The sequence below is a fragment of the Nothobranchius furzeri genome, chromosome 2 (assembly GCF_043380555.1).
Source record: "Nothobranchius furzeri strain GRZ-AD chromosome 2, NfurGRZ-RIMD1, whole genome shotgun sequence".
Classification (NCBI taxonomy): domain Eukaryota; kingdom Metazoa; phylum Chordata; class Actinopteri; order Cyprinodontiformes; family Nothobranchiidae; genus Nothobranchius; species Nothobranchius furzeri.
The window spans coordinates 81,402,177-81,423,771 of NC_091742.1; the positions used below are offsets into that span (position 1 = coordinate 81,402,177).

General features: G+C 40.3%; 1 protein-coding gene and 1 long non-coding RNA gene across 3 annotated transcripts; both read right to left on the minus strand.

Moving 5' to 3' along the window:
* Nucleotides 1-388: 388 nt before the first annotated feature.
* On the minus strand, nt 389-14,961 carry LOC107376970 (uncharacterized). Of its 2 annotated transcripts, XM_070548066.1 has the most exons (17): nt 14,755-14,961; nt 14,079-14,258; nt 13,964-13,997; nt 13,861-13,889; nt 13,682-13,777; nt 13,488-13,574; nt 11,424-11,499; nt 10,656-10,696; nt 10,510-10,587; nt 9,786-9,872; nt 4,933-5,005; nt 4,821-4,864; nt 2,855-3,034; nt 2,740-2,773; nt 2,637-2,665; nt 2,458-2,553; nt 389-2,208 (listed from the first exon to the last, which is right to left on the minus strand). In XM_070548066.1, the coding sequence occupies exons 1-17, from the start codon at nt 14,803-14,805 to the stop codon at nt 2,152-2,154; spliced, it is 1,272 nt and encodes a 423-aa protein (XP_070404167.1). In that variant the 5' UTR covers nt 14,806-14,961; the 3' UTR covers nt 389-2,151. The 2 variants fall into 2 exon arrangements, with proteins under 2 accessions (XP_070404167.1, XP_070404168.1); XM_070548067.1 differs by lacking the exon at nt 13,488-13,574 and having other exon boundaries at nt 14,755-14,960.
* A 1,644-nt stretch (nt 14,962-16,605) lies between these two features.
* Nucleotides 16,606-17,797, minus strand: LOC139066121 (uncharacterized). Its single transcript, XR_011519094.1, has 3 exons — nt 16,914-17,797; nt 16,772-16,827; nt 16,606-16,688 (listed from the first exon to the last, which is right to left on the minus strand). It is a non-coding gene; the product is annotated as an uncharacterized lncRNA (long non-coding RNA).
* Nucleotides 17,798-21,595: the final 3,798 nt, after the last annotated feature.

Here is a 21,595-nt window from a genome sequence, read left to right on the forward strand (position 1 = left end):
TTGCCACATGTAAATATGTTCAGCTTAATGATGCCCACTGGCACCAGCACAGAGGAGGATCTATGTTGTATTCAAAAGAAAATTAATAAACGAATGTTAGCTTTCATATTAGCATTCATCAATTAAAGTGTTCTCATATGCAGTTTTATGCTTTCATTTTAGAAGGTCACTAATAAACTCAACTCTCAGATCAAATTGTAATGAATATCTGCAATGAATGTAGAATTACAGTTTAATTAATGACCATAGACATTAAAGATCCATATCGAGTATGATTCCCATCTAATGGACACTGGGTTATTTAAACCAAAAGATTGGATCTTTTTATTGCAGGGATTAGATAACCGTTACGTATTCACTCAGAGACAACAGAATAGAGAGAGTCAAGTTTAAAAGTTAAGAATTTTATTATTAACAAATTAAACTAGACTGACTTCAAAACTAAATGTGTGGTGTAACTAAAATGGATGAGATGGTGAATGGATGACGTGTGATGTAAATCAGAACCAGCAAATCCGAAGAAGCGATTGTTCTGACGGGAACTGAAGGTGTTGTTTTGCATTAAGCTTTGGAAAGCTTCAGAAAAACATGAGACCCCATCATGCCGGCCTACCTTGCCTTCGGTGGAAGTCCTCTGTAGATCAGGAATATCGAGGTCCAGTGAACCCTCTCTGGAACCAAGCTGGTAGGAAAAGCCGCAGTTCCGATCAAACCCGTCGAGTTACTTCCGGCACACGACACGTTTATTGGCGTCTGGTCAGACCCAAGCCTGAGTCGGTGAATGAAGCTTTCGTTCTAAAAGGAGCTGTTGCCGCTGGTTGTTATAGCGACTGGATTTTTCAGCTTGTCGTTCTTTCGGTTAAAGAGTTTAGATCAGGATTGGCCTCTCCATCACTTTCTCTGGAACGCTTTGAACTGACGTTAGAGATGATGTGGTGTAGTTTTATACTTCGGATGTTATGGTTTATTGTCGAATGAAAATTACCAAACACCATCAGAACCACGCCTCCGTCAGATCTGTAAGATTCTGATTGGATCAGTGAAAGTAATGTGTTATGTCTTTTTAACACTACGTGAAATGAGTCCTGTTGGAACACTTAAAGTCACAGTACTTATTATATTCTATAGGATCATAATAAAGTAATTAATATTTTGATTTCACAGATCGGTCACATCTTATTCATTGACTAACACTTTGATGGATTAGCTTTATTAAAATAGAGTTCTTTGATTAATTAAAAGAAAAGAGTTCATTCTTCAGTCTTCTGTTGAGCTGAAAATAAGCTGGTTAGAAGGAATGCATGAGTCTTCGAGACTCTCTCTCATGCAGACTAGTCCTGAGCAAAGAAGGGACAAATAAGAGTCATTCCATTCTGTTACAAAATGAACTAAATAAGAATGAAAGAATCCTACTAAATATCAACCACTTGGTAGACGCTTGAAACAAATTCAACATTCCATCTGTTGAGCACAAACTATTAGAACATGGCTGGGTTGGGTCAAATAAAAAAAAGAGAGAAAAAAAAGCAGTTGAATGATTCAGCCACTGAATCAGCAGGGTGAGATATAAAACAGGCTGGATAGGGGATCTTGAGGATCAGGGCTTGGCACACCTGTGCTAGAGGATCACACCATGCAAATGGTGCTGCTGTGTGAAGCTGACGCCGAGGCCTTAAAGCTAAGGCTATAACTAAATCCCACTGATATACGCAGTCCTGCATCAGTGTAACCAAACTCAGCTCAGAACCACATCACAATGCTTCAGCCATGATAATCTACTGTATATGAACTCTATGAATGAGAGGCTGGGGTTAAATAGCTTGCTGCCAGCTGAAAGATGAGTCTATGTGATGTTTCTAAAGTGCAGAAAGGAAATCATTAACCAGCTTTGAGCTTTTCTTCCCTGGATGAATGACAGAAGCATGATAGAACCCAAGGTGTCTGACATTTGATCCTAAACTAAAACTAGCAAAATATTCTAGTTGCATGTGTGGTGTCCAGTCAACAAGACTTTTCCAGCTCTGTAAGGTACTTCAGGGCAGCGCCTGGCATAGATACTATAGGTAGAACACTTGAGGGATAAACTGGGGGAATAAAACAACTTCTGAACTTTGATCCATGGTTGTCTTCTTCCTCTTACATCTTCTTTGGTCAGATTGCTTTGTCCTGTGGTGCCATGTCTGAAAACATCTGCGCCAGATCCTTCACCTGAAACATTTAAACAATTTAAGCAAACTGGACCTATATGTCACACCTCCATGTTTGCACTTTTACCATTATCACCCTAATTGTGCACCTGTGAAGGTGTGGGCCAGTGATATCCAATCATGGCTCTTGAGGACCACTGTTCTGCATCTTTTAGATGTTCTAATTCCTGATTCTTACCACATTTGTGAAAACTAACCAGCCAGATAACAACTAACCCTAACCTGTATCTTTTGTATAAAGATTTGCTACCTGTGAGTGTTTGAGTTTCGTTCTGAATGTCTCCTTTGGCCATGCTGCTTGTTCTTCATCCATCATGACTGAAAACATTCGGGCCAGATCTTTAACCTGAAATGTGGATAAATGTAATTCTAGTTAGCTTGCTTTAGAGCATTTTGACTGTAGATTTTATTACTGGGACATTATTGTACCTTCATGGTAGCAGTGATGGGACCAGGCACTACAGACAACAGCAACAGATATCTCATTATCTCATATTTTCAACATAAAGTATTAAAACACACAGATACATACATGGTGCTAGATCCTCCTCTGCTGCTGCTGATTTCTGCAGTCAGAAACATGATTTCATATGTATCACTGAGACCTGGTTCATTACTAAACATTAATGAAAAAGTAAACTATCTACCTCACTATTTGTTTCCAGTGGTTTAACGTGATCTATTCCTTCTTTATTCATCTTCTCACTTTGTAAATATGTCTGAATTTCTTTCTTGGCCACAGGTTCAGATTTCTTTGCTTCAGCCTTAAATAAAGGTGAATTCTTCTTCCTCAGTGGGACAGCAGGCGGAGCATGTTTCCTGTTAACCTGGAGAGATGTCAGTTACATCCGTAAAGTACATTTAAAAGAAAACATGAGGTAATAAAAAATACTATCAATGGGAAACATGAAATGTGGGCTCAAGTGAGTTACCCACCAAGAAGCAGAACAACAAATCAGCCTTGCTAGAAAAGTCAGACATATGAGTTCAGGTTCAGCAAGACCGTATTTAGCTCAGTGTCTGTAACATTGACAGAGGCTGACAAGAGTTATGGCCATTTCTGTGTTTAATCTTTAACTGGCAGCCATCTTGAAATGGTGGGTTTTGTCAGTTCAGATTAGCATGCCCCAGTATCAAAATGCCCAGATGGGCTTGTGTCCATATTCAGGGGCTGCACCCTTCCAAAGCCGTATTTAAAGGCTGATTACATCACAGCAAAGCATCGAGTCTCATTCAAAAGTAAACAATTCCTTATTTTGCCTAAGATTTAAAAATCTGTCTGGTGTATCCTTATCAACCCACCCCTATCATTGCAGACCCAATGAGCGATTTTTGTTCTTGTAACATTGCAAACCAAGCAGGAATGGGGTACAGCAATATCTGGTGGTATGTTTCATTTGAAACATTTAAACAATTTAAGCTAACTGGACCTATATATTACACCTCCATGTCTGCACTTTTACCACTATCACCCTAGTTGTGCACCTGTGAAGGTGTCCACCAGTGATATCCAATTTTCTGATTTTGGGTTACATGCAAAGCTTTTTGTCTGTGACCTTTAGACTTTCGTGGAGCGGACACATTCTGCATCCAGTGATTAGCTTGTGAAAGCAGACCGCAATTGGTTTGAACTGCACATGTAACAATAGGGTCAGTACTTCTGTCCTTCCAGCCAATAGGTGAAGATTATTAGAGGGGGTAACCCTTCATGTATTGGATCAGGTATGATGCCAATCAATGGTTTGGACACTAATATCAGGATGCTAACAGATGTTAGCATGAGAAAGAATCTGAAAGAAACTTTGAAAGTTTTCAGTGGTATATTATGTTGGATTGTTGTAGACTGTTTTATTTGAAAACTTTTACTAAACCCTTGTGGATTAAAAAAAATCAATTTTAGTTTGAGATGGCCCTATTCCGTCAATGATAAGAGGCTTCAAACTGTGAGTTAGACATTATTTAGATGTGGTTTGACAAACGTTTTACAGTGTCTACAGTTACCTCTGCAAACAGTCAAAATCACATGGACAGCAGACCATGTCTATATTGAGTCGGTCGGTCCAGACAACATCTGTAGAATGTTCAAACTAGGTCTTTGCACAGTGGGATGGTTGTATCCTTGATGGGCATATGTCACTGGTGTCAGGAATTTTAGCTTATGGTACTTGTACAGCAAGTACATGAAGTGCTGGGAAAAAACACACTGACTTGACCTGGAAGTATGTAATGTCCCATCCATGAAAATCAATCACGGACATGAAAAAGATCATCAGTGAAGGGTTTGGCCTATCACATCTGATCAATACATTTGTCCAATCACCCAACCTTACTGGTCAACATGCTCTTCAGAACCCTGTTAGTGACCTGCTGGTTCAGGGCAGGTGTGTTAGAGAAGAGAAAACATCCAAACATATACTATAGTGACCCTCAAGGCCTGAACACCACGAGTAAAACCTGCAGCCGTGCTTGGCGTGGTTTGGGGCATAATGTATTGTTAAAATCCTTTATCATTTCCTGGTTCTTATAATAAAAGTCTAAACCGATAACCATTCAGCCGCTTATTTAAGTTGCAGATAAAAACACGAGACAAACCGATATAAAGTCAGGTCCTACCTTAGAACCAGAAGAGTGACCGTAGGTCTGCACAGCTTTACGTACTGCAGGAGAAAAAGCATCTTTATGGGAAACCGTTAGAAATATCAGAGTAGTTAGTGAAAACACTGACCTGGTTTGTGTTTCTTGTCTGGTTTAGCTGCAGGATCTGATCTGGTGATGACACTTGTTGAATCTGATAATGCCTGTTAGAATAAAAAAGGTGGAAAATGTTTTATGACATTTTACTACAGTGAAAAAAATTTGAATTATGAAGACATAATAGAGAAGAAATGTGATTTTTGACAAATAAAGTTTTCTGACTGTGATTTCTTTTCTTATTTTTTACCTATTTTCCATTTTTTGCTGGTATCACTTATTTGTTAAAATGTTCAAAGTTCAAACAGGAAAGGCAGGAATGATGATGACAATTATTTTCTAAGGTCCACAGATAAAGAACACAAACACAAACACCAGTCAAAGCTGCATGTACAAAAAATCCTAACTTATGGTATCTGAAAGTGGATTTATCCTTTGTGGTCTTAGCATTAGTTGAGTTTTACTTAGGGATGTACGTAGATAACAGGTTGACTGCCGTTAATGTGATAACAGGGTAAACTAGTTTATCCCGGTTAACTGCTTCAAGTCCATTTGCTGCGCTGGGTGCAATATATTTTGTGACACTAGAGGGCGCAGGAGCACCGCTATCAAATATGTGTCATGGGTGACCACAGAAGAAGAAACTAGCTTGTCACATGACCAAACAAAGTGCCTAAACACGCAGAGGCGGAGCTGGCCTAAATGGCGCCCTGTGCGAGATCCCCCTGTGACGCCCCCCCCCCACCCCACCCCCACCCCACACACACACACACACACGCACAAGAACAAACATTACACCTACACACAAGGGCGTCAGTTTGTTTTCAGAATTGCTGGGGACAATAACCATACACTTGAGTGGGGTTTTAAAATTGCTGGGGACAATATAGGCTAGCACAGGGGTCGGCGGCTCTGGAGCCGCATGCGGCTCTTCCATCCATCTGATGCGGCTCTCTGTGCTCTTAAAATAATGAATTGATATTTAAATAAAAAGCTTTATATTTTACTGCATTAATTTTACATCTGTATGCTAATTCTAAATGTAAAGATTGTCTGCGTAAACCTAAACAGTTCCGACCCGGTCTTACTGTGAGACCAGGTTGACGCGTCACGCTTGTGCGTAATCATAGGCGCTTCCTGAGCTGGAGGATGTCAGATTCTGGGATTCTCCTCAGACGGCTCCTGGATGCGTCGCCACATTGGAGACAGGAACAAGCACTATTCAGCCAAAGTTTCATAATCAGGGAACATTTTCTAAGTGACAAGTCTCTGAGAGACTGGGTTTGGAAAGCACTCGCTTCAGTGGGAGGAACCTTCCCACATGCGCTCTGGTTCTGAGAGCCTGGATTTGTATTCTGAACAGTCTAAACATGTTTTTAAAAGAAACGTATGACAAAAGTGGTACCTGCTCAGTAAAACCACCAACAGGGTGAAAAATATCAAAATATTGTCGGCAGAGACGGGCTACAACTTCTGGATCATCTTTATATAAATCGTTTTATTGATTATCTTCTTATGAAAGATAACTTTGACGTACACGAGCGACCAGGCGCGTTGCAAGCTTTTCAAAAGTGTGGGAGATGTTGTCTGTGCCTAAAATAATTTGATGTTATTCATCTTGTTAGTTTAATTTCCATAATAGCGGAGCAGGTGTGAATTTTAGACGCGTCACGCATGTCTCCGTTTTAAACATGTTTAAACTGTTCAGAATACAAATCCAGACTCTGTCTCATTAGATTGGTGTAACTAAAGTTTGTACTGAATGAAACTTTACATTAAACCATGTTGAAAAGAAAAGGATCCGATTAAATCGTTTCCCCCTCATTTACAGTCAGAAGTACAGTGCAGTGCGCGTGGCTCTGGGGTTAATCACGTTTAGTTTTTTCTCTTTGCAACAATCTTCACAAGAAGGCAAAACAGTTAAATGGCAGCTTACAGATATTTCCATTTGACTGTATTTTGATGGATAAACTCAAGGATGCTGGCTGTTTTGAAAGAATTACCCTGACGCACACTGATGCGCATGGATGAGCTAGGAAAAATGTTCTATTTATGAAATTATGAAACTTTGGCTGAACAGCGCTTTTTCCCGTCTCTAATATGGACACGCATGACGCATCCAGTCTGAGGCAGAATAGCAGCGCAGAAAGCTCCTGTAGAGACATTTGATCACGCACAAAGTTTATGTGGAGCAGAAGTGGTCGGACCACGGCAGGTGAAATGTTTCTAGCCTACATGAAGTGAAACTGTTTAATTGTAACATTAATACGTTACTGGACACGCTGGTCTGGTTGGTTACACCAGTGTTGGAAGTGGAAAACACACACACACACACACACACACACACACACACACACACACACACACACACACACACACACACACACACACACCAATTAAAATAATGCTGATAGCATGGACTAGAAGACAGGTGATGGTTTTATTTAAATGATGATCAGGCTGCTGTAAAATGTAATCTCCATCCACATCCAGACACAATTATCCTCTATTCTATTTGCTCTGCTCTTCTCTGGGCTGACGTAGCTGACGGTGCGCGCGGCGCGCCTAACGGCTGTGATGCACATTTTACGCATTTGGAGAGGTGGGCCGGATGCTTTGCTTTTACTGGAAGATGGTCCACTTAACGCACGGGTGTAGACTACATATTAATGACAAATGAATGAAAATTAAATTGTGAGTTTTTACTTCATATTTTAGAAATAAAAATGATGGGGGAAAACATTTATGACATATTTTTAAACTAAATTTTCTAGCGCGTCCTGCCTGCTTCACTTAAGTCACTGCTTATTAAGGTCCGTCCAAAATTACCGTGGTCCACCCAAAAATGAAAACCTGGCGCCGCTCCAGTTATAAACCTCTGCAAATTGTTGTTCTTCACGTTATCAAACTCAGACTTTGTACAGCTAATGTCAAGATGTAAAATGATGAATTCAGTCGAGCTCTTCCGTCCCTCCCTCTCCTGCTCTCCTGGAAACCCGACATCGGCTGTCAGAAGCGGGAGGTGAAGAAGGAGATGAGGCAAACAGAGTGAGTGCGATGTAAAGAAACCAGACTGGTGTGGAGGTGAGCAAACAGCTGGAAAAGTGTGGGTGTTGAATCCCCCACGGGTGCGATGTCCATGCGAGCGATCGGTACCGGCTGCTGTCACCTGGTTGTGAGCAGCTCTCTGCTGTCTGAGGGTAGGCCCCGCCCACAACGCCGCGGATGCTGGGGTGTTTTCTTTACTGTGGGAAACGGGTAATAATGGCTCTTTGATGGGAACAGGTTGCCGACCCCTGTATAAGATCTGAGCTGGTAAAACAAAAATCCTCATCAGCAGGCTTTTTTGAAAGTGGGGGGGACACAGCTGCCAATCACAAATTTTGCCGGGGACATGTCCCCGGCGTCCCTGGTTAAAATGACGCCTATGCCTACAACTTTGTTTCAAATTGCGTGGAGTGTATATATAACAACGTTTGCTAACTGAATACAACATCCAGCTCCTGGCCACCTTCTCACCACTTGTCAAAGTTCTACTGAAATAGACACACTTAACACTACATGATGGCATCATCGACTTGTACAGTACAGATGTGCTGAAAGGCGAGAGTCTCAACTTTCAGCTAAAAAAAGACCACTCTAGCTATTATAGTTTTTATTTTATGGCAGTTTACAGTTTAAACGGGATCATACTAGCAGGGCACCTCCAGTGGCCCGCTGCCGCTCCGTTTTTCATGGGGTAAATAATAGCTAATTTCCCGATTCCAAAAAGAAAGAATGGTCCTACCAGCTCGCCACTTCAATATGAAGAAGATCAGTTCAACATGGGGAAAAAAAAACCTGACCTGTAGGCCAGAGAAATGTTCATTAGCACATCAAGTTCTATTCAGTTTACCGGTAAACATATCACGAATGTACAACAGGTCAATTATTAATCATCTTGGCTACGTAGCTCAATATATGCATTCCAGTAGCGTTTGCTACAAACAAATACAAAAACAACAATAAAGGAAAACAACTGTCTGACAAACAGCATAGCCGAATTCAAGGCAACACATAACAATAATCATTCGATTGCTCTTGGTTTCAAGTTAAGCCCATTAAAGTGCTTAAGTAAATAAAAGTGTTTCAAAAACAGCGTTTTTGAACCGGAGTTCTGCTCGCGGTGGGAACTCTGCCGAACAAGGTCATTTTTTATAGCGAAAACGATCGACTGGTCACTGACAAGTAAAAGGGTGTTATTGGTAGATGTTAAGAACACTTACCGCTGAGGTAAAATGAGAGTATAAATAAACTGAGGGGAGAAAAACGCTTTGTTTTCCAACGCCGTTCTACAAGCAACAAGCTTACAGCCACGGCAGGAGCAGCTTTCTTGGTTGCCGCGACGTGGAAGGAGCCAATCAGGAGAGGGACCTCACATCAGCTGACGTGGGTCATGTGACCGGGAGTAGTTGATATGGGTTACACTTTGTTGTGCTTTTATTACAGAAATATTATTATTATCATCACTATTATTATTAAGAACATGCGATTTCTATGTTTTGTTTATGTATTGGTTGATGGTAAAAAAAATATATTTTTTAGAAAAAAAAAAAAAAAAAAAAAAAGGAAAGGAAATTAAATGCCGCCCCCTGCAGACTGCCGCCCTGTTCGGCCGCACATGTTGCACATATCAAGCTCCGCCACTGTAAACACGAAGCAGTTAGCAGAGTCAGCGTTGGAGCAGTTTTTTCATGGCTTCCGATAAGAGCTGGTGAAAAAACTGTTAGTAAACGTGCATCTCTAGTTTTACTAATATAAATTTTGATGTGGTATCACACCTGGTCATTAAAAAAAGCATGTTTCCTAAAGGAAACATGTGTTACAAAAGAAACATTATTTCTGTACCTGAGTCGGTTTTTGCTCCTCCTCCATAGGTTGGACGGCTGTCTGAGGTGTGGTTAGTAAAATCCCTTCAGTTTGAACTTCATCAACCTGAAAAATATCAAGTATTAAAAAATGGCAAGGCCTTTGACCAGCTATATATATATATATATATATATATATATATATATATATACATGTATGGCACTAAAAATAACAGCTACAACCAGGGGTGGAGTGGGATCAAAATTAGGCCCTGGCATTTTTACGAATCGTCAGCCCTCATTTGGCCCTCCCCATTGGGAGAGTGGGGTGTTGCCGCCCACTGACTGGTCTCTATATTGAATGTGAGATCTAATATGGACTGGGACTGTTAAATTACAAGCAGGGCCAGACTGCTGTGGCAGGGAGCCCTAGCCTTCCAGATCAGCTCATTCTTCACGGGTGGAGATCAGCGGGTAATTAGCTACATGCTAACTCAGTAAAACAACTCCTACGTCATTGCTCTACCGCGTTTTTCTTGCTAAAAACACCTGGAAAAACTCTCTTAAGCTTTGGGTTACCATGTAGCTAATGTTCTGCAGATCACCACATGTGGAGTAGTGTCGGCCCAAGCTGGGCAAGCAGCCCCCTTGGCTAAGCGACCGACCGCGACAGTGCCAGAATGCCAAATAGGCCAGTCCACCCTTGGCTACCACTGAATAAGCTGTACAAGGTTGTCTGAGGTTGACATAGAAGAGTCCAACACCTGATTTAGTTCATGTTCTGGGTCTTTCTCCTTAGCTGCTGCTTCCTTCTCTGAAAACATCTGAGCCAGTTCCTTCACCTGAAACAGGTTTCAAGTTTAATCAAATGAATTATTTACTCCATACATTATCTGGTAACCTGATGTACCTTCATCCCAGTGATGAATCCAGATTTAGCAGCTCCAAACACTGAAAAGAACAGCATAAAATTTGCCTGGTAAGCCATCCTATACATGTAATTATATAATCTGGCTATGAGACATAGACAGTCCTGGGGTGGAATATATATTTGTGTGTGTGTGTGTGTGTGTGTGTGTGTGTGTGTGTGTGTCTTCTTGTGAAGGGGACTCTGGATTTTTATCTTGAGAGGTGCTATATAGACGTTTTTTCTTCTTCTTGTCTTTCAAACTGTCAGAGTCACTAACGTTAGATATTCATAGCGACAAAAGTCAAGACATTCCACCAAATACCACTGAATAAGACAAAGCAAATACATCCTTTTTCCAAAACAGAGGACTTAAGTACCTCTATCTTCTCATGTCTCAAAGAAACGCCCAAATCTAAATATCCAAAGGTGATGCCAAATCTGACTGAAATGAGCTCTGTTTCTGAGTCAACAACAACTTTGTGGTTTTTCTCCATTGCAGATCTGATGCTAAGCCCGCCCAACATCTCTACAAACATAGAGTGCTGTGATTGGCCAGATACAATCCTAATGCAAATCCTAATGCTGTGAGACCTAAAATTGTTCCAGCCAATGGCTGACCTGTTGAGTCTACAATGGAGCGTGGCTAGACCGACCTGCAGGATAAATTCATTTGCTACTGCTATGGGTTGTCTGGATTTCTAGGCTAGCAAAAAAAAAAAAAAGGAAAACTGAGGAAAAAAATTCTGGTTGAATCCCATGGACACCTACATGATGATGGAGTCTCCTGTTGGACCTCTTCTGCTGCTGCTGAAGCTTTTGGGTTCCTCCATGCATCTGTGGCACTCTGTCATGATGAAAAATATGAAGTATGTTTAGATTGTTAGTTTCATATTGTTCAAAATCTAACTAATTAGAAACTCAGGAGACCTTTAAGAATAATTTGAACAAAGTGCAGCATTGGCTAACTTATAACAAACTTTTTAATAAATCAAAATTGTATTTTATTCCTTTCCAGAGAAATACTTTTAATTCTGCTGTAAATGGTGATCTGAACTTACTTTTTTTTTGTCTCTTCACGATTACTCTCATCTGATAAAATTAAATAGGTTTGGTTGGAACCAGATTTGTCCTTTAAAACTAATATTCAAAAAATCTCACATAAAATTACACGTTAGAAAACTATATCAATTAGGGCTGTGTATTGGTGAAATTATGGCGATACGATACATATCACGATACAGGGGAGACAATACGATATATCACAATATATCGAGATACATTCAGTCAGACGATATTAGTGATATTTTAGACTGAATATATTGTAGAAAAATTCAAGAAACAGTTCAAACTGATACTTAACATGTTAAAAATGATGTATCTGAACCATAACAGAGGGATTTACGCTTCAATGGTGGAAACAAAACCCATTGCACACTGCTGTCAACTAGTGGTTGGCATTTGAATTGCACGAAAAGAAAAGAAAATACACAATAGTTTGCAAGTAAATTTGTCCAATAATTAATACATGGCTTTTGAATATTGATATAATATTGCAGAAGAAAACATCACAATATATTGTGATATCGATATTTTTGATACACTGCTTTTGGATATCGATATAAGATCACTGGAAAAAATATCACAATAAATTGCCATATCGATATTTTCTTACATCCTAATATCAATCTACTATCAATTGTTTTGACCTCACAACAAGGAAATGCATTTTAAGTCTACTTTGTTTCCAATTTTGGATTATGCAGATAAAATTTACCAGAACCCCACGGTTACATGTCTTCAATCTCTTGATGTTATTTTCAATAGCGTGTGTCGTTTTGTTGTACGCTGTCATTTAGAACACACCACTGTCATAAGTATGAATGACTTTCATGGCTTTGTCTAAATGCCAGACGTCAATTTCATTGGTAGTTACTTATTTTTAAATGCATCTTTTTGATTTTGCGTCTTATTTGAAAATGTTGTTAGTACCCTTTAATTCTTTGCACCACACTAGGATCAATGTTCAGCTCTTTTGTAATTCCTCATTTTAAAACAGAAGTAGGGAAACATGCCTTCTATATTACAGCTCCTCGGGACTAGAACCACAATGTTATTTATGTCTTAGACGTGTTGATTTGTTACTGTCTCTGCAATCTTGTACTTTATTTGCGTTTTGTCAGAGGACCCACTTGAAAACGAGATGATTCATCTCAAGTGGTTTTATCCTCCTGAAATATAAGTTAATAAATAAAAATAAATAAACAATTATATTAGAAATGATAAAAACAGATGTTGTCTTTAAGATTGCAAAACATTTCATTTGATCTAATAAAAAAAACACCAGATTAAAGAAACTTGAAACTCGAGGACTGGAGTTTGACTCATGTGGAAGCAAGCCAATGAGTGGGTGTGTGCATTTAAATGAATCTGAGTTTCACATTTTCAACCAGTTTTTAAAGCTTACGACCTCTGACTACAAAGAGAGAGAGAGAGAGAAAAAAAAACAAAGATGTAAATAAACAAATACTCTGCGTTCAAAAAAAGCTTTTATAGTAAACAAGAAACCCCTGAGTTCTCACTGAAACATTCCTAAAGATGTTGTAACTCCTCAGACTTAAAATCAATCATCCTGTCAGCCTAGGGGGCTCTTCAGTTCCTCCAATTTTCCACAAAATCCCTCAACTTTTAACTTCAAAATAAAAGCAGGTAAAATCCCAGTTTTAGCAACAACAAAACAGAAAATCCATACATTTTCGATTGAAATTATTTCTAAAATAATTTCTGACAATTGCCACATTCTTAAAAGCTAACCAGCCAGATAACAACTATGACCTGCATGCTTATTTGTTCCTCCATGTTTCGTTGGGCTGTTGGCTCCTGGGTTTGGAAGGCTGAGAGCCTTTGACCAAAATGCTTCACCTGAAATCATTTAAGCATCCAAATACAATCCAATAAATCAGATTAACACAACGAACCAAAATGAGACAGCTGCATTTTTCTGTATCTTTTGTATAGAGATGTGTTACCTGTGAGTGTTTGAGTTTCTCTCTGAATGTCTCCTTTGGCCATGCTGCTTTTTCTTCATCCATCATGACTGAAAACATTCGGGCCAGATCTTTAACCTGAAATGTGAATAAATTTCATCCTAGTTAGCTTGTTTTAGAGCATTTTCAGTGTAGATTTTATTACTGGGACATTATTGTACCTTCATGGTAGCAGTGATGGGACCAGGCACTACAGACAACAGCAACAGATATCTCATTATCTCATATTTTCAACATAAAGTATTAAAACACACAGATACATACATGGTGCTAGATCCTCCTCTGCTGCTGCTGATTTCTGCAGTCAGAAACATGATTTCATATGTATCACTGAGACCTGGTTCATTACTAAACATTAATGAAAAAGTAAACTATCTACCTCACTATTTGTTTCCAGTGGTTTAACGTGATCTATTCCTTCTTTATTCATCTTCTCACTTTGTAAATATGTCTGAATTTCTTTCTTGGCCACAGGTTCAGATTTCCTTGCTTCAGCCTTGAATAAAGGTGAATTCTTCTTCCTCAGTGGGACAGCAGGCGGAGCATGTTTCCTGTTAACCTGGAGAGATGCCAGTTGCATCCGTAAAGTACATTTAGAGGAAAACATGAGGTAATAAAAAATACTATCAATGGGAAACATGAAATGTGGGCTCAAGTGAGTTACCCACCAGGAAGCAGAACAACAAATCAGCCTTGCTAGAAAAGTCAGACATATGAGTTCAGGTTCAGCAAGACCGTATTTAGCTCAGTGTCTGTAACATTGACAGAGGCTGACAAGAGTTATGGCCATTTCCGTGTTTAATCTTTAACTGGCAGCCATCTTGAAATGGTGGGTTTTGTCAGTTCAGATTAGCATTCCCCAGTATCAAAATGCCCAGATGGGCTTGTGTCCATATTCAGGGGCTGCACCCTTCCAAAGCCGTATTTAAAGGCTGATTACATCACAGCAAAGCATCAAGTCTCATTCCAAGGATCAAATTGTTTTGTTTAAATTTAAATGAAAACTCTTGTGTTTCAGTTCAGAAACTACAAAGAAAACAAGAGATGAAGTTTACCTGACAGCTTGGCTCTGTTGGTCTGATGTCTTCCATGTTTTCTTTCCTCATTTCGTTTATTTTCTCTGAAGGATCCTGAATTTCTTACAGCAGCTGAGGTTAAAGAGCTTTTTGCTTCTCAGTCAGTAACAGGGAGTCTGTCCCTGGTGGGACCACGGGTGGAGCTGATGGCTGCTCCCTGACCCTGACTGACCTCCTCACCTGGAAACATGTCATCAAGCTCGAGTCACACTGAGCTGTAACTTGAGTATTTGCAAGAGAGGCCCCAAAATGTCACAAAACATTCAGGAAAGTTTTGAAGGTCTCCTGGTATGAGTTTCAGCCCCACCCCACTCTTAGCGTTTCTGATAGAATAAACAAAAACTAGAAGATGCTGTAAAAGTTAATTTATTTCAGTAATTCAGCTTAGACTGAGAGACCATGTAAAGCAGTGTTTTTCAACCCTGGTCCTCAGCACCCCCCTGTACTCCATGTTTTCTATGTTGCCATTTCCAACAGCATTGTTGCTCTGCTGCCATACACCTGACCTAAATGAATGAGTGATTAACAGGTTTCTGCAGCACTTGATGCCATCCTAAGGAGGCAATGCAAATATGTGAACCAGGTGTGCTGTAGCAGAGACATGGAAAACATGCAGGACAGGGGAGCACTGAGGACCAGGGTTGAGAAACACTGATCTAAAGGCACCTTCTGCAGGTGTTTTGTATTATTTATCTGATTTGAGTGTGACACTTTTAGAGTAGAATATTGAACATTTTCAAAAATATTCCAGCTGTGTTTGGGGTTTCATAAGCTGTAAGCCATAATCATCACAATGACAAATAAAGGCTTGACCTATCTGCTGTACCGGGACACTGGTACGATGACAATAAACATGCTGTCCGTCTGTCACATTTCACTTTACATGCAATGAGTCTGTCTCGTTGAAATAAATGAACTTTTGTTCGACATTCAAATTATTGAGTTCAACTCAAAAATCTGCCCAACAAAATTTCTCCAAAGATCGTGTTGCAATCTTTCTCTCTTGATTCCACCGAGTTGAGCTGGCCTATCAAGTTTTCTAGGGGAAAACTCTGCATCACAAACTCATCTTGAACCCTTCTGAAGTCAGTTTCTAGGAGTTTAGAAATGTAAAACAACTTTGGTAAAAGTTGGCGACCAAGTTACAGAAAGTGTCAATGGAATTTTCATGATCAACACACTTTGTGACAACTACTACAAGAATGTACTCACTATGTCTTTGCTGCTCATCATATGCCTCACACGAACCATAAGTGTTTATAAGTAAGAATGTGAGTATTTTCTCACAGTTTTGTGTCATTAACAGTCACAGCCAAGTGATTCAGAGTTTAGGATTCTGTTTTTGTTTTGTTTTGTTTTTTTAACCCTCTGGAGGCAGGCGTTGCAGATTTGCAACAGTTAAAACCCACCTACCAGGTTACTCCACATACGCATTTCATGAGCAATTTTTAACTCAGAAGTACTCCTGAAGGACTTAGTTGTTCGTCATTTTATGAAAACGTATTTTGAGGGTTGAGAGGGTTAACTACAAGGTCTAATAACACAGCAGAACAATGAAAGGTTGGTCAAGTTGATCTACCAGATTACACACTAAATGAAAATGGATTTCAATACCAGCTGTTAAACAGTTACCTGTTGATCATACTGGTGTTTCTCCTTAGGTCGCACAACTGGGTCTGGTTTTGGATTTTCTGGATGCTCTTTGATCCAGCCAGTCACCTAAACGTGTTATGAAATATCACTTGCATTAGTATAAATCATATGAAAATGACCAGAGTGTTGAAGAAAGACAAGGCAGGTCATAAACACTGGAGTACAAACCAAACCTGTGGGGGTATCAGATTCCTGGATTCTCTCTGCTTCGGTTGGACTGATGATGTCACCCAAGGATCACTGCTGTAAAATCCTGTCACCTGAAACAAAAAAGGCAGAAAAAAAGTTTCCAAACACTCAGGTGTTATTTTTAAGTGAAAGAAGTTCAGGTGATCTGCTCTACCTGCATATCAGGGGAGATTTTTTGAGAGCTGCTCTTTGTGGAAACTTCTGGAGTTGCTGTAAATAATAAAAAAGAAATACTCATTTATTATTGTCAATCAAAGCTTTTGAATAAAAACTTGTGAATAGGCTGTTTTTCCTACATGATATGGGCTCTTTCTTGATTCTATCAGCTGCTGATGGGTAAGTATTACAGCTGTCTGTATTGTAGTTCTTCATTCCTCCACTGTAAGAGTTTTGAAGGCAAACCAAAACTTTATATGAATTTACAAAAACATAGATTTAGGGCTGGGATTCCTTGAAGGAATGCTCATCACTAAGATCGTCTTGTGTTGCAAATTCATAAATGTATACTTGTTTAGGACAAATACTGAAAATGATGCTAATACTTGATCTGTAACATGTGTTGGAGATGACTCAACTATTAGCACATTAAACATGAAGGTGTGGTTTACTGAAAGAAAAAACATAATTTATTTATCACTTCTGATCATGATCAGTCACTCAAGAGTTTTTCTGCAGGCTGAACATGAAAATAGTCTCCTACATGTATCTCCTGCATTAGGTTCTGATAGAAAATAGACGGTGAAGCTCTAGGATTTGAAAATCCTGACAGGTCTACGTCACGCTGTCACTCGTTAACTCACCTATCTTGGCTCGCGATGGGGAAGGCTGTTGTTGGTTTAGCGTGCAGGAATCAGCAGAGAACGTCTCGGCAAGTAGAAGCTAGCGTTAGCATTAGCAACTCCACCAAACAGCAGAACTCCTTCAGGCTGTAGTTATTTGTGGGGATGGTACATTACCTGCGTTTGTATAGTGCTTTCTTAGAGTTCTATAACCCCCCAAGGCCCTTCACAACACAATCAGTCATTCACTCATTCACACGCTGGTGATGACGAGCTACAATGTAGCCACAGCTGCCATGGGGTGCACTGCCTAACACTGGCGCCACCGGTCCGCAAACACCACCGGCAGACAAGGTGGGTGAAGTGATTTCCTCGACAACCGGCTTTACCTCCTTACCCACTGCTGTCCCTAAATAAAACATCAACGTTAAAAGCAAACTGAGTCAGTGATAGAGTCACGTTGCCGTTAGCCAATCAGGGGTGAGATGTCCAAATATCAGGAAATAAGTCTCCAAAATCTTGCCGTCTAAAGCTCAACTGTGATCTGGCTCACTTCCTGAAACTGCTGCACCAAGGCTTTATTTCTCCAGAGCATGACCTATTAGGCATCCATTCCTACTAGAGACCACTGATTAAACAAGTGAACCAAGCCTTTAAGCTCAAAAGCCATCACATTAACTGGTTTATAAACGCTTTTGGTTATTTCTGTAGTTGGTTTACTGTAGTGGCTTTCTTGAACTGTTGACTCAAAAGGTAAATCACTTATAGATGATCATTCTGTTTGTTTTCTGAAACATTGAGAGGTATTAGACCAATACCCAGACTTAGACAATCATCTTAAGACTCTTTTTACACAGCAGGATGATTTAGCTGATTTTTGACCCAATCTTAAGGACAAACCTGATTGCCAAAAGATAATCTTATGACATTTTCCTGCCATGTGTGGTGTGTTAAGAGTTCTCTGCTCTGTTTGGAAGCACGTTGGGATCATGCCGATTACAAATCAGGGACATTAAATCCATTGGACTCTCTTGGCCCAACTGAGGACAAACAAATGTGATGCCTGTTAAAGGTGACATTCAGCCATTTAGAAAGTGAGATGATGGAAGCACAGTGCAACCTCCTCCTCTGCCATGTTTGTTTACACTAGACATGTTTGATCTAGAAATGCTCTGCAAGATAATCCTGTGTGATTCTTGAGTGTGTTGTCTTTGCCATGTTGCTGGACTCCACGTGCTGCAGGACCTAAACTGTTATATCCATATTTTTTTTATCATCACATGTGAAGTCTTTCATGTTTGTTTTTAAATCTTCAAACAAGTTACACTATGAATTATCCAACTGATGACAGAGCTAAGTGGCATCAAACGGTGTGTAGAAGAAGAAGCTGGAGCCCTCTGGTCAGTCAGATAGTTTAGAGGTGCAAGTAAATCTACGTTTCAGCACACAAAGTGTCTTCAGCAGGGCCAAGTGAAGACACAAGGTGTGTTGTAACCTACGTTCACTTGCACCACTAAACTATTTGACTGAACAGAGTGCTGCAGCCTCTTCTTCTACACACACCTTTTACATCTTGGCAAGTGAAGTGGACCTAAGTAAACCCTTAGGTACCTGTGGGAATATCTGACTCTCTGTTTTCTTCTTAACTCGGACTGTGTTTATGTTTACTGCTGTCAACTCCCTGATTGGTCCGTTCACCTGAAATACATGAATTTGTTCTAAATCATGAATTTTCATGCTGCCTGATTGTCAGATCCATTCATGTTTATGTCTCAGCTTCACCTGTGGAAGGGTGAAGACCTTCTCCAGCCGATGTCCTGTGGTTGCAGAAGCTGTAATAAAGACGTACAACATAACCAGATTACTGTGAACACTCATGTTGTGACTGATTACCATCATACGTACATGAACCATACTCCTGCTTAACTCAATTCAAATTCAGATACTTTATCAATCCCAGAGGGAAATTAGAGTTTCAGTACACACAATTCTGAAGTCAGACATACATAGATAGACACATGACAAGAATTGGTGACTGTGGTCATTCGCAGGGCAGCTTTGCTATGCAAAAAAACACCTCAGGCAGAAATGCAACAGACTTCAGACATTACACAACATAAGTGTCCACTAGGTGGGGCGGTAGGGTTGGGGACTCTCCACACATCAGTGCATGCAGCCACGATAAGCAGCGCTCGTCACCTCCGTTTGGACAGGGGAAGGAGTTTGTTGGGTCTTAGAGAGCACAGTGAGTCCTGGAATGATTCAACGGCCTTCACCAGTCGCAGTCCCGCCCAGGCTGGTAAAGGGAGACAGAGTTGCCATGGCGACGGCAGCATTCCACATTTCTTCTGAGGGGGAGTAATCGCTTCAGCCTCACAGGCTCAAGGGCACCAGATTCAGATAAGAACTTGTTTTGGGGCCAGACAGAGATAATTTCCTCTCTGTCTTAAAGTTCCGTTGGTCCTCAACCCCTCTAGATCCAATAATGGCGTAATTAATCTATCCCAATCTGTGCTGACCCGTCAACTTGCTCCTTGATCGAATCCACCTTCTGTGCCAGAGCCTGAATCTCAGCCAAAGTTCCGAGCTTACAACTCATCTCGACGATTGTATGAGTTTGTGTGTTCACAGCGCCGTGTAATCCATTCCTGAGCTCTGGGATTGAGCCAATATTCCTCGAAAGCTCATTAATTTTCGGTAAGCCAGGTAACCACTCAGGCCAAAAAGCAGGAAACCTGACACCAACACCACGAATATCCAGACATCTTCAGAATCCTCCACAGACAGTTGAGAGAGGCAGATCAGGTTCCACTGTTTCCAGGAGTCCATGATATACCCAGCTGGCTCTGTCCCAGAGGGTCATCCGGGAGCCCCTTCTCCTGTTCTCATCAGTGAAAAAATTTTGTCAATCGCGTTGAGAGACCAACTGACCAGATCCATTTTTAATAATTTCCAGTTTCCAGAAAAAATGCAGAAGTGCCGTCCACCCAAAGACAGACAAAGAGCCTTGGGATAAGATAGGGAGGAGCATCTGTACTCTCCAAGAGTTGGAAAAAGAAGAAAAGTACACCTTAAGCTGGATGTCCGCACCTCTGTTAGGATGGTAGCTGCTGTAGGGTTGATGGATCTGCCCTTATGTGGTGGTTCTAGGAAACTCTGTCAGGTTTTCAAAAAAGTTGAAAGTAGGGTTTACTTTACTTAAACTCTGATCCTACACCTCTATTAGGGATGGGTACCTTTGACATTTGAATCGATCCAGTACTAATTCCCGGTACCTACGAATCGATACTGTACTTAACGGTACCAATTTTCGATACTTTTGAGTGTTTATTTTAATTCTCTTTTATAATTAAATATATATTTTTCAATATATAACCATATTTGATAAATATCACGATAAATAACATTCAACTGTTTGTATTTTAACATCGTCCTTGTAGTTTTATAAGCTGATAATTAAACTGAAGCAAACATCTTTACTGTGAACTAAATTTACTGTGTATCTTCATTCCTTTTGCCGTCTTTTTTCATTTGATTTTTCCTACTGGGAAGTTAGAATTTCCGAGGAGAAAGCGAACGCACCATTAGCTGATAACAACAGTGGCAATGGAAGCTAACATATCAAGCTAACGTTATCTTAAACAGTTTATTTAACTGCTGGAGCAGATTAAAACGATGATGCCTCACACTTAGATCGTTGTCGCTGGTTTTATCTTCACCCAATCACCCGTCGCATTTAGTAAAGTGAAGCCAAACTTTAGAGCACGTTCATGTTCATCTAGTCGGAAATTCGGAGTTCCGAGGAGAAAGCGATCGCACCATTAGCGAAACGGAAGCTAACATATCAAGGTAACGTTATCTTAAACATTTTATTTACCTACTGGAGCAGATTAAGATGAGGATGTCTCACTTAGATCGTTGTCTGTCGCTGGTTTCATCATCACCCAGTTACCCATCACATTTAGTGAAGTGGACCCAAGCTTTAGCGTGCATTCTTTCTATCATGCTGCTCTGTTTACCACTTGTTCGCAGGGACCGACGACATAATGCTCTTGCGCATGTGCAGCTGTCTTAGTTGGCAAGTTCTCGTTATGAAGGATGGGTACCGAAACGAGGCACCGTTTGAAATGACGTGAATCGGTGCTCGGTCGGTACTATGGAATTCGGTCGGTACCTTAAAAAGTACCGAATTCGGTATC

What these genes read in the sequence shown, in the direction of transcription:
- LOC107376970 (XM_070548066.1), bottom strand. Translation starts at nt 14,805, where the DNA reads ATGAGGAAAGAAAACATGGAAGACATCAGACCAACAGAGCCAAGCTGT. An exon ending in GATTCATCACTGGGATGAAG is followed by an intron (nt 10,588 to 10,655) that starts GTACATCAGGTT and finishes AACCTGTTTCAG; the next exon opens with GTGAAGGAACTGGCTCAGAT. An exon ending in AGACAAGAAACACAAACCAG is followed by an intron (nt 4,865 to 4,932) that starts GTCAGTGTTTTC and finishes TTTCTCCTGCAG; the next exon opens with TACGTAAAGCTGTGCAGACC.